At 38.2% G+C, this 19,565-nt stretch overlaps 1 protein-coding gene across 5 annotated transcripts in view; it reads left to right on the top strand.

The window, feature by feature from the left end:
- The window catches only part of LOC148874101 (chromosome-partitioning protein, putative (DUF639)), a 64,815-nt gene that overhangs the window by 41,418 nt on the left and 3,832 nt on the right, over positions 1-19,565 (top strand). For 3 of the 5 annotated variants that reach the window (XM_088951334.1, XM_088951882.1, XM_088952581.1), the window contains exons 9-10: positions 7,531-7,643; positions 17,989-18,244. In XM_088951334.1, coding sequence (XP_088807460.1) covers positions 7,531-7,643; positions 17,989-18,244 — 369 coding nt within the window. The remainder of the gene's footprint in view (positions 1-7,530; positions 7,644-17,988; positions 18,245-19,565) is intronic. The other 2 variants (XR_016101792.1, XR_016101946.1) reach the window with 1 other exon arrangement.

The following is a 19,565-nucleotide window of genomic DNA, read 5'->3' as shown; positions in this document are numbered from 1 at the left end:
TACCCAACCATGTAGAACAAAATGTCAATAGAGAACAAAGTGTCACCATGTAGAACTGATGAAGGCATACAATTAATGAGGAAGCAAAAGGTAAGAATAGAGTTAACCATTTAAACTTAGTGAAATAATTCTACTCAAGCACTTCCACCTCCATGGAAATGGAAAAGAAGATTACCTTGTCTAAGTTTAGGTCAAGCTTCCATTACCTTTGGTCAAATTTGGTTATGATTGAAATAATGCAATCATAGCATTGGAAAAGAATGGAAGGGTAGGGAACATTCCAATTGGAGATGGAGAGATAGTGCAAGAGTCTCAAAACCAGAAGAATTTAATGACCAAATATTGACTGCAGAGAAAGGGGTGCACTCAAAGATTGAGGGGGTGGAAACGGTGATCTGATGATTAACGAGAAGGACAATGTTATGGAGTTCCAAGATGAGATTGCAAGGGAAGACAGAAGCTTGGACCTTGGAGAAGATGGAAGGAAGAAGTTGGAGCCAAAAACCTATAAAAGATATTGAAGTTATAGAACAACACATTTACAAAAAGAGGTCCAGTCGAGGAGATGGATAATGAAAGAGAGGACTCTGCTAATGAGGAAGTAATAATTGATAGACTCATGAAGTTGAAGGAGCAATTAATCTAGAAAATCTGGTGGAGACAAGTGAAAGTAAGCAAATCCTTGGGGTTTCATATTTTTGGAGGGGGGGATTTTGCTAGGAAAATGTTCAAAGTTTTAGAAGAAAGACATCCAATGCCTTTGTAGGATAAAGGAGATTTTAGTTTGGGCTCCAAAGATATTGATGTCTATTCAAGGAGTGGTCGCATTGGATTGTTTTTTTGAGATAAATGTGGTGTTGGAACTGGAAAGAAGTAATGATGGTCAAAAGACAAAAGGATTTGAATAATAAGCCTAATGTTGTTAGAAGATTCAATAACCAGAAAACTCCTTGAACAATCATCAAGATTTCAAAATTGTTTGCATGACTGAATGGGGGTTTGCTTGGGGTTAGGACTACTAAGGAAGAGAAGAAGTCGAAGAAAGTTTCTTGGAGAAGAAAAGAGTTGAGTCAATTTTGTTCTCTCAATGTAGGGTGTTGCTCAGTTTTCAGGAGAAGCAATGGCATTTCCAATTCTCAGCAAGAGAGGGAAGTGCCAGCTAACAAAGATGTTGAACATGCTGATCAATCGTTTTCCTTGGTCATTCCTATTGATGTCTCACAGAGTGATTGAGCTACTTTGGATTCTGTTCTTGGGATTCAAAATTCAAATTCTGAATCTCCCTTATCTGGGATCAGGAGGTAGAGATGAGTCCAACAGGTGTTCTTCTAGCAGGTTAGGGTTTGGGTCCATCCCTAGGCATTTGAATTCAGTGTTTCTCCATGGGCCCATTATTAAGCCCCTGATTGTTTTGCTATCTAGTGTTTAATGCTTCTTCAAGCCTGAGCCCTTTGCTGTCATTGCAACAAGCCCTTGGGCCCATCCAATTTCAATCCATTGTTGGGTGTTGGTCCACTGAGAAATCTCAAGCTTTGGTGCCTGTTTCAATTATTTGGCAAAGGCTAAAAGAAATTGTGGGCCACAAGAATGTTCAGGCCTAGAATCTTCTGAAGAGAAATTTGAAGGTTTTGGGCGGAAAAGGGTTGGTAAGAAGTTTGCTCTTGCCTTCACATGGTGTAAGAGGGTTAACAAGTTTAGCGGGAGTGAATAGTTTTGTTTTGGTGTAAAAGGGTGGACGAGAAAAGGTGTGTTTTGGTTCAAGTTTGGAGATCTCCTAGGGTTTATGGGAGAATAGTTTTGTTGCTTTTGACATGGAGGAGAGGCAAGGGGATCTCTCAACTGTTAGGGAAACGGTTTTGTGATTGGAAGAAATAGAGTTGAGTAGGGAGAAAAGTGCGGAAAATGACCTTTTTATGGAAAATAGGTTGGGTGTAGTTTTTGTGGGTGGTGAAAAGTAGGCCCGAGAGGTGTTTAATGAAGTAGAACAAGAGGCAACCTATTAGGCTCCTTCCAAAGAAAGATGGTATTCTGCTCCCCTCTCTTCCTGATCCTCGCCTCGTGTTTTCTTTCATCGCCACAATGGCCAGTCAAGTTAAAGAGTTGTGGGTCTAAAAGTTGTACCACCAATGCCATCGGATTCTGCTGGGGTCGGTCCTACCCGACCAGGTACCCTTGTTTCCATTGATGTATCTGATCCTATTACTATTGATACTTTCGTTGCTGATGACCTAGACCTTCCTATTGCTCAACGGAAGGGAGTTAGGTCTTGCACAACTAAGCAATCCCATTTCCCACTTTGTTTCTTATGAAAACATTTCACCTTCTTTTCATGTCTTTCTTTCTTCCATTGATGGTGTTCCTATTCCCATGAATGTGACAAAAGTTCCCTTAGTGCCTGAATGGACAGATGCAATGAAAGAAGAAAACAATGTGTTACATGAAAATGGTACGTAGGAATAGGGGTTCTCACGGTTCGGTTAACCGAACCATGGGGTAATTTTCTGGATCGAACCGAATTGTTCGGATTTTTAATTTAACCAAACCGAAACCGAACCGACGCAACTGGTTAATCGATGGATTGGTTAATTGCGGTTTGGTTTTTCGGTTTTTTTTTTGCCCTCAATGTTAAAAAAAAGGGGGGAAAAACCTTCCCTGCCGATCGTCTGGAGAGAGTGAATATGAACAGAACTGAGATTGAGAGTGCGAGAAATGAGAGAGAGAGAGATTGAGGAGGTATGGAGAGAAGATTAGGTTTTCTGGACATCTAAGCTTGGGCTTGAGAAAGGCAGCATCATCATCGGCGGCGGCGGAAATGAAGCTGGAAACACCGATGTCGTCTCCCACGACGGCAAACAACAATCACGGAGGGAGAAGTAGAGGAGACCCAGACACCCACGAGTAATAATGCTAAGCCCCTGCTTTATAAACAAGTGAATATACCTGTGGGCTTGTGGGCGGTCACCGCCATAAAGCCAATGGCGTTTCAGTCAAGGAGACGTGATGATTCATGTAACAGTGATGATTCACGGGTGAGATCGTTCAATGCTTCTAAAGGTAGCGCTCAGTGGAGCTGGTGCAGGGGAAGTTTTGAAGAGGGTATTAGTGCAAGAGATTGTTCAATGCTTCTAAAGGTAGCATTATTCTTCATTGCAAGAGATCGTTCAATGCTTCTAACTAAAGCTAAAGATCTGGTCTACATTGTAAAAGAGACAAAACAAAATAAATGCTTGAAATTTTTCGAAGAGACAAAAGAGAAGAAAAGCTTTAAAATTTTCAAATTTCGAGACTGAGAGACTAGCAGTCTCCAGTCTGGCACTTTGGCAGAGGTAGTCTGGCACTCTAGAAGAGGCAAACTGCCAAACTTTCAATTTTCAAATTGAAACCTTCAAAAAGAGAAAGTCTGAAAGCCTCTCAAACTGTCGAAATTGTTTATTCGATTTTCAAAAATAAATAAAAAACATAATATAATATATATAATATTATATAAATATATATTATTGTATATATATCGGTTGGTTTGGTTAACCGTTGGTTTTTTTAAATGGTTAATCGAAACCGAACCAAAACCGAACCAACCGGTTCGGTTAATTGATTTTCGATTCGATTTTGGTTGGTTTTCTCGGTTGGTTCAGTTTTTCGATTTTTTTTGCTCACCCCTACAAGGGAATTAGTAGATCTTCCCAAAGGGAAGGAACTAGTTGGATGTAAGTGGGTTTTCACGGTAAAGCATAGGGCAAATGGCACAATGGAATGGTATAATGCTCGATTGTTGGCAAAAGGGTTTACTCAAGTGTATGGAGTAGATTATGTAGAGACTTTTCTCTTTAGCCACTAACCTTGATTTGGACCTTCATCGGTTAGAAGTGTACATGGTGCAACCTCTTGGTTTTCGGGCTTAAGGCAACGAATAGAAAGTGTGCAGGTGGAAAACGTCCTTATATAGCCTAAAACAATCACCAAGGGCCTAGTTCAACAGATTTCATGTAGTTGTGCAGTAGAAAGGCTATAAGTAGTGCTAATTTGACCATACATTGTAAAGAGAGGGGAAGGTAAAATTGCAACCTTGATAATATATGTTGATGATATAATTATCACTGGTGATTAGAAGGATGAAATTCAAAAGTTGAAAGAGTTTCTTTCTACTCAGTTTGAGGTGAAAGATTCGGGTCCTTTAAGATACTTTCTTGGAATTGATGTTGCCTGCTCACAAAAGGAAATCTTCATTTCCTAGAGAAAATATGTCCTAGATCTGTTATAGGATGTAGGAAAATTGGGAGTGAAACCAGCTAATTCCCCTATTGATCATAATTGCAAATTAGGTGATTGCTAGGTGAGTTTGTCAATGATGTAAAGCAGTTTCAAAGGCTTGTTTATGTTGTGGATGTCCTTAGTCAATTCATGCATGCCCCTAAGATAACCCACCTTGAAGCTTAAGAAATTTCCAGGCTTGGTATGTTGTTTCTGTTAGACAGTGTAAGCCCTTAGCTCCAATCAGAATGACGTACATTATGACATTTAATGTAAATGAATAAAATACATATTTGATTCATGTTATTATGGTGTGTTTCTGTGTAATACCCTTAAACTAGACACGTATGAAACTCGTGTTAGTGTAGAATCTTCACAGCTGTTGGATAGATCTGGGGAGATTTATCCTGCCAAGGCTGACATTGATGTGCCGCCAAGTTGGTTGGGGTGGCCTATCTCAGCTGCTAGGGTGAGACCTGAGGTACATGTAGTGTGGGTTTTCTTGAAACCCTGAACCATACCAGAATTCCAGTATTGCCCTGGACCTTGGAGATAGATGGGCGAAACTGGTATGTTACACCTGACCCCTAGACTTGATTATGATACTGCACTAGGTGTCGGATTGGGCTGTCTTTGATATGTTAATCAGTGAGATCCTTAGAGGGGGTCAAAACTTGGGTATGTTGGGACAGTCCGAGATTTCATTTGAGTGGGAGATCATAGTGATAAGATTAGCCCCTTTGTCGGACAAAGTGAATGATCGGGTATGCACTCTCTCTGATGGAAACCAAAACTGCCGGTAGTTGATTTCAACCGTTGAAATTTGTTTTGCAAAATATATTTATATAGAGATATACATATATATATTATGGTTTCAAAATGTTTGCAAAATGTTTTAATTCCCCGGATCCATGTGAGTAGAGAGTGCAGCACTGTACCTTGTAGCCGAGGGAGAGGTCCTTTCTTGTTAGGCAGTGTTTGATCATTATGGGCTGAAAGGTTAAGTGTATGACCATTGAGGATAATACCTGATGGGCTAATCTTGCATCTGCCCACAGTCCTTGGGTTTTTATAAGGTGGCTTGACCCAATGACCATTTAGTGTAAATGTTGGGCCCATTAAGAGCCCATGGTGAAGGACTCAGGGGTTCTCTCTCTCCTACAGTGAATTCGGCGTGGCCTTGTAACAGAGGCTGGGCTGAACCCATTTGACTGATGTGTAGATCAATGTTTGGGTCCCACGCCGTACAAGGATATCCAACTGGGTAGTAGTTTGGAGGGTAAGTGAGCAGATGGACTTAATTGGCCTAAAGCCCAATTCGAACTGGCTTAATGATATTAAATAAAAGAAGGCGCTTCTAGGATTTAGATCAGTAGATAGGATAAGGGATTATTTCTATCCACTCAAAGAGTCCAGATCCAAATAAAGATTTGGATCAGGAAACTTCTAATTAGATTAGGAGGGTTGATCTTTATCTACAGATAAGATAAGGGATTATCCTTATCTCTTAAAGAGAGTCCAAATCCAAATACAAGATTTGGATTAGGAAACTCCTAATGGGATTAGGAGAACCTCTCTTTAAGGCTATAAATAGGAGAGTAGGGCGAACCCTCAGAAAAAAATAGGAATCATCTAACTGACTACTGAATTCCAGAGAGAAACAACACAGTTTGATTGCATTGTCTCCTTCTCTATTGTTCTTGCCGCCATACAAGTTCGATCTCCACCTGTGGGAGCGATCAAGAAGAGTTCTTGATATTACCTTTTGGCAGGAAAGGTAATCTGAAGTCGTGCTCACTAGCCCTCCATCAGATTCTTGTTGTAGAATTTGGTTATTGCTGAAGAACCATCCTGCTGATTCTGCTTCATCTTGCACTGTGCCATATTCGGTGGAAGCACTCTTTGGATTTTTCCTTTTGCGTGAACACCTTCATTGGAGGTTATTACTACTTCTTATCAGGTATATCCCTCCACTCCCTTTTGGTTTCAGATCTGGTCTGGTTTAGGTTCAAGATTGATCCTTGAAGATGTAGTTTTCTAAAATAGGGAATGCAATTCCCACATGGAAGAGAGAAATTTTTGAAGTTTCGCCCAACCTTCCTGTAGGGTTCGGCCATCCATATGATGGATCTCTCATCCCTACAGTTTCAAAAGCATGGGCATTTGAAGGTTGAAGTGTATAGAGATGCAAACTAGGCAGGATCACTAGATGATAGGAAATTTACTAGTGCTACTATACCTTTGTGGGGAGGGAACCTATGCACATGGAGGAGCAAAAAATAAAATGTGGTAGTGAGGTCTAGTGCTAAAGCTAAATATAGGGCAATGTCTCATGGAGTAGTTGAGATTATGTGGTTAAAGAATTTGTTGAGTGAGCTGGGCTTTATTGTTGATGAACCTACGAACTTGTATTGTGATAACAAGGCTGCCAGCCTAGTTCTACATGATAGAACCAAGGACATTGAAGTAGACAAGCACATTATCAAGGAAAAATTTGTCAAAGGGGAAGTGTGTATGTCCTGCATCAGTTTTGAATAGCAACTTGTAGACATATTCACAAAGGGCTTACATCACTTGTGGCACAATGATTTATGTGACAAGTTGGGCATGATTAGCATCTATGTCCCAACTTGAGGGGGAGTGTTAAAAGGTTGTTTTATGTTAAATATCAATATTGCAGGGGTACTGTTGTAATTTCTACTTATTTTATGGTCACCCTAATTTAACTGCAGTGGTTGGTGCTGCTAGCTTAATTTAATCTTTTTGCTCTCAAACTTCTTTTCTTCTCTTTTGCTCCTCTCCTCTCTTCTCTCTTCAGCCTTCTCTTTTCTGATTAATAAGTTTTAAGCTGACCAACAAACTTAAGTAAAAAAGAAAAAAAATTGAATATCTCAAATAAGCGTAAACAAGTGTTTTCTATCTGATAGTTGATTTATAACCTTGTGACCGTAGCTATGAAATAGCCATTTGAAGCTCCATTTACAAGTATAGAAAAGTATTGTGTAGGAAAAATGTAAAGGAATTAGACATTATTAAACCCTATAGTTTTTATGAAACAACCACTACAATCACCAAGTAGGAAATGTTGTCAGAATTTCATGTGTGCCTTGATCATTGAGACTTTGTTTTCTTGTAGTCAATATAATGGGCTTGCAGTCTATGCAGTGAATTAAAATATTTTTTGATATGCTTGGCTACTTTTAGGATAGTTAGTATAATTGATTTTTCTCTTTCTCTATGTGATTTATTGGTCCAACATTTTGATTGTTTGGCATTAAATAGGAACTTATGTTTCCATTGGCGGTCGTTGCCAGCAATTTTCAAAAGCTTAGACGTTGGGAAGAGCCACATTTGACAGTGTCCTTTCTTGCACTTGCCTATACCATAATCTTTAGGTAGGCTAAAAAGATTTGTACTACTTTAATAACCTTCATGCCATTACTTTTTGGTTCCCCAAACTCCTCTAGAATAGTGTTTTGTATGGTAAATCATATAAATCGATTATTTGAGAAGGCTTAGTTAAGTGCCATATCAATTGCTAAATTATGAGCAAGATTTAAAATGTCAACGTCGGTCATCCAAATATAAGAAACATGTCAGAAATATCGTACGGAAATATTGTAAAAATTATAGACATGGTGGAAATATTTTAAAATATGCAAAATATAGAAAGATATTTGCACACTTTTTAAAATTATTATTTTGTTGCAAATCATTAAACAAAGCTAAGAAACTAAGGTTATAGACAAAAGAATACGTTCTAAAGTTGCCCTGTAAACTTTAAAGATTCAAAGCTTCATGATGAAATGAGTTAAAGCAAAATTTTAATTCATAGAAAATGTAAATGGTTGTAATAGATAAACCAAATAATCTATTACACAAACAAAAAACTAATATTCAACTTCATGTTTGAAATGAATATTGAGCTAGCTCAAAGTGGTAATCATGTAAGTTAGGGGGACAATAAAATTGTTACTTAACATATTTATAATATTGTACCAACTTATGTTATAATATATCTCGTGGACTCCACATAGTACTAGTAGTGTTCATTGGGAAATGTGTTGATTTCGATAAAATTTCATGTCACTAACCATGGAAGTGGAAATGGAAATATGTTGTGGAAATTATTTGTTGTACTCCACATAGTGCTGGTAGTGTTCATTGGAGAAATGTCGGTTCCGATAAAACTTCGTGTCGCTACTCATGGAAATGGAAATATGTCATGGAAATATTATAGAAATTAGGGACATTTTAAACCATGATTATGAGTGCTTAAATCATTTCTTACTAATCTACTTCAACCAATGTCCTTTTCAGTTTACCCCTAGCTCTTTGAGTCCCTTCAATTTGTAATAGATAGATTATTTCTTTTTATGTGTTTTGTATAAGTTCTTACTGTGCGCATGACCAAACTATTGTAGTCTCCTTTCAATCATTTTATCACCTATTGGAGGAACAACTCCTAGGTTCCATTGAATGACTTCATTCTGATCCTGTCCTTTCTAGTTTTTGCACTCATCCATCTCAGCATTCACACTTCTACCACATTCATTTTGTGGGCATGCTGCTTCTTGACTTCCCAACAGTTTGCTCCATACAAAATTACTGGCCTTCTAACTGTTTTATAGAACATCCCTTTTAGCGCAAATGCTATTTTTCTATCACATGAGACTCTAGATGCACCCCCTCCATTTTTCCCATCCTGCTCTAATTTTATGGGCCACATCCTCTTCAATTTTCCCTTGTTATGAATTATTGAACCAAGGTTACAAATTAGGCCACATTGAATTCTAAAGTGGAGAAATTCATCCAGCACATGAGATGCATGCCATTGAAAAGAACATGGATTTAAGTGTTATTCAAAAACAAAAATCCAATAACTACAATTAGTTATAACTTCCTTGATATTACAGTAATTTCCCTCTCACTATTAGTCTCAAGTTGTATCAATCCCAATCTCAACTTCATGATGCATTGATAGGAGTTGAACACTTAGGTAGCTACCACATGTGAGATTTTCAGAAGTACACGTGTATTTGGGTCTATTTATGCCTTAAACATTTTAATTATATAAGGAAATCTAATATTTGATCTCTCTTTTCTTCGTTCTTTTCTTTGTCTATGGAATCATCCATAATAGTGTAACTTTCTAGAGAACTAGACAATTCCAAGGAATATCAAATACACCCAATACCTTAAAGTGGGTTTCAATGTGTATTGATATGACTAATACTCTCTCTTTTTTTATTTACTTTTTTAATTTAATAGGTATTAGATGTGTTAATCTATGAGAAAAAGATGCCAACGAGAGAGCAAAGAAACTTTAGATCTGTTAGGGTTCATCAATATGATTGAACCAACCCAGAAAATAGGAATTTATATTAAAAGGTGAATGGACAAGATTGTCCTTGCAAAAGAAATAAAGAGACAAGGCAGTATATTAATATACACGCATAATAATATACAACAAAGAGAGTAAAAGTGCAAAATTACCCTCCATCTTCTCTTCACTTCCCCTCAAACTGATGTTGGAGAACAAGCATCAATTTGTCCACAAGAAAATTATGTCGGGCTTTAGTCATAGCTTTGGTGAAGAGATATGCAAGCTACAAGCCCATGGAGACGTGGGAGAGAGATGTGACCCACAAGTAGAAGGTCACGAATGAGATGACAATCCACCTTAATGTGTTTAGTGTGCTCATGAAAAGCAGGGTTGTATGCAATCTTGATAGCACTCATGTTATCAGCAAATAGAGGGATGGAAGATGAATGATCAATGTCCATATCACAAAGTAGAGCCTTGAGCCAAACTATTTCACTACATACAGAAGACATTGCTCTATACTCCGCTTTAGTAGATGACTTGGAAACCATTTGTTGTTTCTTGCATTTCCAAGAAATCAAAGAATCCCCAAGGAAGATACACCAACCAATAGTAGAATGACAAGTGTTAGGGCAGCCTGCCCAATCAACATTGGCATAAGCTCGGAGTTAACCATGAGACATTGTTCCCTTGACATATTGAATGATCTGGGAAATTGCTGAAAAGTGGGGCTGGCATGGAGCAAAAACAAATTGGCTAACTAGTTGGACAACATAGGAAATATCCAATCTAGTCATAGTGAGGTAGATAAGACTACCTACAAGTTGTTGATATAATGTAGCATCAGGAAGGAGTTCACCCTCATCCTTAGCTAAGGCCTAGAAAATAGGTGACCTGCCCAAGATCTTTCATTTTCGAGGAGTTGCAAGTTATTAATGCCTTCCACATCGCCTTTGATAAAAATATCGTCAACATATACTAGGAGAGCCAATCCTTGTGCTCGCTTGAAGGTAAGAAGAGAGTAATCTGATGCACTTTGTTGAAAACCAGCCTCCAACACCTCTATATGGAAGCGGTCAAACCAAGCTTGTGGAGCTTGTTTAAGACCGTATAATGATTTCTCCAGTTTACAGACCAAAAGAGGATTACCATAGTATCTAGGAGCTGGTTTTATATAGATTGTTTCTTGTAAATGCCCATGGAGGAAGGCATTCTTGACATCCATCTAATGAATTATCCATTGTCTAAGATTAGTGATGGCCAAAAGCATGCGAATAATTGTCACTTTTGCAATTGGAGCAAAAGTTTCATCATAGTCAATCCTATATTCTTGCTTATAGCCTTGAGCAACCAAGCGGGCTTTATACCTGTCTAGAGTACCATTTGATTTGAGCTTTACTGACTACACCCAATAGCTACCAATAATGGAGGCATCTAGTGGAGAGACAAGCTCCTGAGTATCATTATCAAATAGAGCCTGAACCTCTGAGACCATGGCATCTTTCCGATGCTCAACTGCTACAGCCTGGTGGTATGACTTGGGAATGTCTGTAGAGGATAAAATAACAGAAAATGAGCTATGTCTAGAGAAGGAACAAGTGAAGGAAAGTTAATAGGATGAGGGGAGGGACTAATAGTAGTAATGGGTGAAGATGGATGACTAGTCACTAGTGTTTGAGGTGGAGGAAACACAGGCATTGAGTGAGTTGGATGCTTCCTAAAATAATCTTGTAGTTGCTGAGGACTCGGAGGAGGAGGATCACCTTTAAAACCAAAATGATGTAGAATAGAAAAAAGACGATGCAAGCAATTTACTAAAGTGCTCAAAGAAGGAAAGATTCTCAAATAAAATGACATTACGGGATATGCATAGTTGATGGACCTTCGGATCATAACAAAGAAATCCCTTGTGTTCCATACTATATCCCATGAACGCATACATAGTTGACTGAGCAGTTAGCTTTGTGTATTCATGAGGAGGGAGATTGACAAAACAAACACAACCAAAGACAAGAAGCATGAACAGATTCGGTGGGCGATTAAACAAGGATACAAAGGGAGAGGAAGACCTCTGGGACTGAATGCCATGTTGTTTGAGATAGGTTTGGAATTCACCATTCTCACATCAAAGTACTCTCCCCCTGAATCTGATCTCAAGATGCTTATAGCACTTTTAAATTGGGTCATAACCATGGCATGGAAATTCTTAAATGTAGGAAAAACTTTTGATTTCTTGTGAAAAAAATAAACCCACATGTATCTAGTGCAATCATCAATAAATAACACAAAATATCTATAACCTAAGCGTGAAATAACAAGAGATGGCCAAACTGAAGGGATAGGATATCCATCACATGGACGCCCAAAGATTGTGGAATAAGGGGGCGAATTTCAAAAATTTTTCTCTCCCTTCAATTGGGAATCGAATTCCCTATTTAGAAAATCATATTTTCAAGGATCATTCTTGAATCACAAACTGAACCAGATCTGATCTAAAAGGAGCAGGGAGGGATTATACCTGATACAGAGAAGCAGTATCTCCCAATGGACGTGTTCACGCCCAAGGAAGGATCCAAAATCTGCTCCCACTGAAGATGGCGCAGTGCAGGGTGGAGCAGAATCAATAGTGTTCTTCCAAAAGAACTTGACCCTTCGCAAGAATCAACTGGATGGCTTGTGAATACAACTCCAACCAATCTTTTCTCCAAAAGATTGGTATCAAGATCAAATCTTGATTTCTCCCAAGAACTGGAGATCGAACTGCTGGAGGCGGCGACTGCAGGAAGGAGGCGGCAAGAGAGTATTTGCAGGGTGCAGAATTCTCTTTTCTTGTGATTTCAAATCTAAAGACAGGAGTTGTATGTTGCATGTCTAAAGGCTGCCCCCCCCCTCCTTTTATAGACTTAAAGGGATCAGCTCCTAATCCCATTAGGAGTTGCTAATCCAAATCATATCTGGATAAGAAGTCCCTTTAGTGATAAGGGATAACCCTTATCTTATCTGCAGATCAGATCAGCCATCTCCTAATCTAATTAGGAGGTTTCCAGATCTAAATCTTATTTAGATCTTGGACTCTCTAAGTGGATAGGGTTTGGGCCCAATCCTATTAGCTGATCCATCTCAGAATTCGCCCCTTAAGTGACTAATCAAATTAGCTCAGTTCGAAATGGGCTTAAGGCCCATTTAAGGTTATGTATTCATTTAGCCTTCCAAACTACTACCCAGTTGGGCTTCCTTGTATGCCGTGGGACCCAAACATTGTTCTACACATCAGCCACATGGGTTCGGCCCAACCTATGCTACAAGGCCTGGCCGAATACACTGTCAAGGATAGTGCACCCCCTGAAAACCATCTCATGGTCTCTATGGGCCCAACACTTACCCTAAGTGGTCCCTGGGCCAAGCCACCTTGTAACACCTAGGGACTGTGGGCAGATGCAAGATTAGCCCATCAGGTATTATCCTCAATGGTCTTACACTTAACCTCTCAGCCCATAATGATCATACATTGCCCGACAAGAGAGGACCTCTCCCTCGGCTGCAAGGAACAGTGTTGCACTCTCTCTTATATGGATCCCGGGAATTAAAACCTTTTGCAAACCTTTTAGAAACCATAATATATATACTTTTATATAAAATATATTTTGCAAAACAAATCTTAACGATTGAAATCGGCTGCCGGTAGTCTTGGTTTCCATCAGTGAGAGTGCATCCCCGATCAATACCTTTGTCCGACAAAGGGGCTGATCCTGTCACTATGATCACCCACTCAGATGAATTCTCAGATTGTCCCAATATACCTAGGTTTTGACCCCCGCTAAGGATCTCACTGATTGGTACATCAAAGATAGCCTAATCCGACACCCAATGCGGTATCATAATCGAGTCTAGGGGTCGGGTGTAACTTTCTAGTTTTGCCCATCAATCTCCAAGGTCCAGGGCAATACTGGAAATCTGGTCCAGTTCAAAGATTCAATTAATCCTACACTGTATGTGCCTAGGGTCTCACCCTGGCAGCTGAGACAAGCCACCCCAACCGACTTGGTGGCACCACAGTGTCAGCCTTGTCAGGATTGGTCTCCCCAGACCGACCCACTGGCTGTGAACATTCTAAACTAACACGAGTCTCATTAAGTGTCCAGTTTAAGGGTATTATACTGAAACATACCAAGGGAATATGAATCAAATGTGCACTTTTATTCATTTATAATAAACTCATAAAGTACATCATCTTGATTGAAGCTAAGGGCATACAAAACTGTCTAACACAAACATCACTATGAATGAGGTAAAAAGGTGTAGAAGCATGTCTAGTAGATGGAAAAGGCAAAACATGACTTTTACTATAGCGGCAAGTTAAGCAAGATTTATCAACATTTTTAAATAATATCCCCTTTTCTCTTCACTTTAGTGGCTGAGGTGTTAAGCAGAATGGTGGAGAAAGCTGATTTCCATGGATTGTTTAGAGGGTGGAGGATAGGTAGAAATCAAGTGGTGGTTACCCACCTTCAATTTGAAGATGACGCAATTTTCTTTTGTGGGGAAGGTAACGAGGAAGGAGTGGTTAACCTAAAGCTACTATTGGATAACTTTGTGGGGATGACAGGTTTAAGGATAAATTTGACCAAAACAGGCATTGTAGGGGTCCATATGGAGGAAGGGGAACTCAATAGATTTGTAGATATTTTGGGGTGTGAGATTAGAAGTTGGCCAATTAGCTACTTGGGGTTTGCTTTAGGTGGTAACCCTAGGTCAGAAGGTTTTTGGAAGCTAGTTATTGAAAGGTTTGCTTGGAAGCTAGCTCTATTGAGAAGGAATTATATCTCTCTAGGTGAAAGGATAACATTGATTAGAGCCACGTTGGCAAACCTCCCTATTTACTTCCTCTCAACCTTTAGAATACTCTATAGAGTAGCAAGGAGGTTAGAGAAATACATGAGAGATTTCCTTTGGGACCCAGGAGAGGAGAGGAAGACTGACCTGATTAATTGGGATCAAGTTAGAAAGCCCAAGGATAAATGGGGTTTGGGAATAGGAAATATTTACTCAGGAACTCAGCTCTGTTAGGAAAATGGTTGTGGAGATTCCCGTTTGAGAGAGACAAGCTGTGGCACAAAGTCATTGTGAGTATTCATGGTTTGGATGGAAATGGTTGGGATGCAAAAGTTGCCCCTCATGTTTCCTCATCTTCTCCTTGGAAAGCAATTTATGAAATTTACCCAACATTCCTTAATTCCATTCGGTTTGATGTGGGCTAGGGTAATAAAGTCCGTTTCTGGGAAGACCTTTAGGTGGGAGATAGTCCACTTAAAGACCTCTTCCCTGACCTATACACTTTGTCAAACTTCAAAGGGGAAGCAGTAAGCATTTTGGGTAATCCTGGCCCAAATGCAGTCAATTGGAATCTAGGTTTCAGAAGGGGCCTCAGGGAAAATGAATGTGCCTCCTTAGTACAATTGTTGGATCTAATAGGACAAGTTAATTTGGACCCATCTCTGAAAGATTCTAGAATATGGAAAGGCTCCTTAGATGGCCTCTTCTCTTGTTCCTCCTTTTTTAATGTTCTTGCCTCACCTAGCAACCTAGTTGGGGACTTCCCTGTAAAAGAAATTTGGAGTAAGCCTATCCCCCGAAAATTCAAGCCTTCTGTTGGGAAATTTTCCTTGGCAAGTTTAATACTTGTGATATGCTGCAGAGAAGAAGGCCTTTTGCTTGCCTTTCTCCTCACATGCTTCCTTTGTAAGGAAAGCGGTGAGACCTTGACACATCTATTATTATCTTGTTCCTTTGTGCATCACATTTGGGAATTTTTTTGTATTCTCTTTGGTTGCAGGTGGGTTTCCCTCAAGATGTACAAAGACTTTTCAACTGAGACTTTTTGAGACAATCGAAACAATTAATGTTAAAGTAGCTCATTGGGTAAGATCTTTGCATATCTTTCAAGATTTCTCAGTCATAGACATTATAAGATCTTGGACAGAAGTGGCACAATCTTCAAGAGTGAAAGAGAGAGTAAGGATGGAATGGTAACCTCCAGATGGTAACAGAATTAAACTGAATTTTGATGGAAGCTCTTTTGGAAATCCGGGACTGTCGGTATTGGGGGAGTAATCAGAAATTCTGGAAGGAGAATATTAGCATTGTTCTCTGGACCTATTGGCATGGGCAACTCTCTAAAAGATGAGTTAATGGCATTGCTACAAGGACTGAAGATAGCTAAGCAACTAGGAATGAGGCATATTGAGGTTGAAGGGGACTCCAAGGTGATCATCTCTTGGGCTAAAAACAATAGAACTATTCTGTGGACTTTCAAACAAGTGACAAGGGAAGTGGAAAAGATCACATGGGGGGTAGAGGCTGAATTCAAATGGGTTAGGAGTGCAAATGGGCTAGCTAATTATCTTGATAAACAAGGGGCTTTGAGGCAACAATTGTTTTGGGCTGCAATGTAAAGAGGGACAGAAATATGTAATAGTGTGGGAGCTCTAATCCCATACGCAAAGTTGTAAAACTTTTTAACTCTAATTTCAAATAAAATTATGCTTTGCTGATAAAAAATAGTCATGAACAAACAACCAGAAGGAAACGAATAGTCTAAGTTTTTAGCATAAATGTGGTCTAAACGTCTATGCTATAAGTGCCACATTATTATAAGAAGTATAAAAAATGGTGATATATCCCTAAAATATCCCAATTTGCTAGGTGGTGATACGAAATCTTTCAGGAATCTTTTTTTCAAATATGCCTGATATTTTGCCTATATGTTGGTGATATTTCAGATTTCATTGACGGACTATATATTTAAAATTTTACAATATTATTAAAATTTTTCAATATTTTATTAACCATCATAAATTTTTAAAAATATTTTCCTAAAAGAACCAATAGGAATTGGTGATTAGGCAATTGGCTTAATTTGATATGATTCACTTACTAAGAGAAGATGGCCAAAGACCAAAAGGGAGACAAATAGAAACATACCTATTACAATCTCTTAATTTTTTTTTTATTTGATTTGCATAGTTCTTTGTTATGGTTTTGAGCCTTAAATTGTGCAATTATATTTCTTCTACTGTTCTCTTGAAGGTTAATTAACTAATTCTATGTTTATAGAAAACTTTCCTGGTTTTTTAGATTTTCCAAATATCTTAGTGAAAATAGCAAAATATCTCCAAAATTTCTCCAATTCTAAATGACAAAATGTTTATCGTTGCAAACCATGGATATGCCTGATACTTAAAAAGCATCAACATTTAATCATCAGTACTGTCAATGAGATTAGGTGGCAATTAATCATTTGGGCCTCCCTATGCTATGTATTAAGTAGTTAGTTCCTAGGTGTGGATTAATCAACCTTAAAATGTATATGTGTGAAATGTAAGATGATGATGATGCAGTGTCATATGGTTAATGTAGATAACAAACATACAATAAAAGATAATGATATAGTACATTTAGCAAGTATGAAGGGAAATATTGGATAGACTGAGGTAGGACTGAGATAGTTTGTTTTTCATACAGATACACAGACCTTGACTGAGCAAAGTGGTTCTCTTGTTTATGGTAACTTATTTAAAGTGCACAATAAACCATACATGCACAATAGTATGTACAAAATGAATATGGAAGAAGACAAAACAAATGCTCTGCCCTTCTTTTATTTTTAACTTATAACTTGGCTGGAGAGATCAAAACTCTCTAGGATCCAAGTCTATAAACTAAGAAGACAGTCCAAGAGCACGAGGAAGAACCCAAAACATATAGAGCTTGTAAGAGTTGTCTTAAATCCATTGACCTCCACCCTCGAAAGGCAAGATGTTTTGTGAAAAGAGGCTTGTATGTAAAATTGCAATATTGATCATGTGGCCTAAGAAATCAATAGGAAGATACCATGTAAAAGGAGAATTCCAATATTATAAGATAAAATTATATATACCTATATACAGTCCCCGGTGTCATAGGCTATTAATTAGCCTAGTCAACCTGGACCACATCATGGGTATTGACTGAAGAATGTAGTCAGCAGACCTCAGTTTGACTAGAAAGTCAACTAGTTTAGGGAGAGAAACTTATTGCTTTCTGACCAACCATCTCTTGTTCTTCTCCTCTCTTTCATCTAACTGAACCCTAATCAGAAAACAAATGCGGTGCCTTGTTGCAGTTCTTTGCCCTTCTCTTTTTTTTTTTTTTTTTTGATCAGAAGTTTTCTCTTTTGATACATCCAAAAAGAGTTTTTTTATTATTCATCAGAAAATATCTGCCTATGTAAAGAATTCATTTCCACCTTTTTTCATGATTATTGCATGGTTTAATGTTGTAATTGATATTTCACTAGCTTGTCATTTTGATATAGCTTTTGATGTAATGGGCTTTGCAAACATATCAACATTTAGGTTCTGTCATTTTTTCTCCAGAAACTTGCTGTCATATGCATTACCAGTGGCATTGATAATTCTAGCAGCTGTCATGCTATTATTAAAGGGGCTTAAAGAGCAAGGTCGTCTTGGAAGATCTTTTGGGAAAGTTACAATTCACGATCAGCCACCTTCAAACACTATTCAAAAGATCATAGCCGTAAAAGAAGCCATGCTTGACTTGGAAAATTACCTCCAGAATCTGAATGTTGCTCTTCTAAAAATCCGTACAATTGTTCTATCAGGTCAACCCCAGGTGTGTTTTCTACACAAATGAATACTTGATATCAAACAAATGAGGTCTACAAAATCTACGCAATCAAATAGAATAGTTTGAATTACTAGATACACATCAACTGTATTTGTTTAAATGGGAGCTGATGATATAATCATTGTTTTCCGTTGACTCTTTAATGGTTCTATAAATTCTGAGTTAATGAAGTACTAACCTGTTAAAATACATTGAATGCTTTTAGTATTGGCATAAAATAACACTATAGGTATTACTAAAACTGTCTGATCAATATTATCTTGAATATTAATGAACGAGTATATTTATGAGTGACAAACAATTGCATATATTTTCTCTAGGATGTACAACTAGTACTGATACCTCTTTGTGCATGTTCCCTTGAATGCATTCATCATGCCAAGTTATTCTTTAATTCAGCTGGCTATGCTCAAGGTTTAAATGTCTGTCTTGGCCATGGTATCAGTATAAGTATATGATGTATTATAGAAACATACAGAAACTCACAAATATCTAAACTAAAATGCAGGAAAGGTCAAGGAGATACTGATTCCATTGACCATTGTTTCTTTTCCATTTTTATTTTTGCTTTTTGATGTATTTCCTTTTTCATAAAGAGAAAATGCTATGGCATTAGAAAAAGCAAAAGGTAAAGGTAACACTTGCAACTACAAGAACTGTAAATTCTTAGAGACCAATTGACAGCATGGCCCATGTAAAGCAACATAATTTTGTGAAAATGAAGAAGAGAAATACTAGTATAATTACCAATTAAAAAAATAATTAAAAGTTTATCTGATACAAGTGTTGAGTGGAATGTCCAATACCAGTTTAAATGAATTTGTAGATTTATTATGGATCGGAAAAAAATCTATTAAAATTCAAAATTTTGATTTCCCACTCAGTGTTCATGTAAGAACCTTTACATTAATGAGGCAAACAAGAGAAATGGGCGATGTGAGCTCGGGTAGGTGTTGAAGGGTTAAGGGTGAAGAGTTTTTCCGAAGAAACTTTGGCTAATGGATACACTATGATGTGGACAGAAAAACAAATTACATACAACACTTCAAGTGTAAAGCAACAATCACAAGTAATACCAAGTTTAAAACTACAAAACAAGTTAACATAAGCCCCTAGAATGTTTCACTCTCACAAGCAACTCCTTCTCATCCAATGTTTTAAAAGGCGTAGGAGGCCTATGCTTGGAAGCGCACCTCCAGGCAAGGCACTCCCAAAACGCCCTAAGGCGTATGCCAGAGGCGCTGACACCTTTGAGGCATACGCCTCATGCGCCTCATGCACATCTTAGATAAAAAGACAGAAGAAA

Source organism: Nelumbo lutea, chromosome 1, assembly GCF_056320005.1.
Source record: "Nelumbo lutea isolate HS-2025 chromosome 1, American lotus-T2T, whole genome shotgun sequence".
NCBI classification, from domain to species: domain Eukaryota; kingdom Viridiplantae; phylum Streptophyta; class Magnoliopsida; order Proteales; family Nelumbonaceae; genus Nelumbo; species Nelumbo lutea.
The sequence above is the reverse complement of the archived record's forward strand: the minus strand, read 5'-3'. Positions and strand labels throughout refer to the sequence as shown.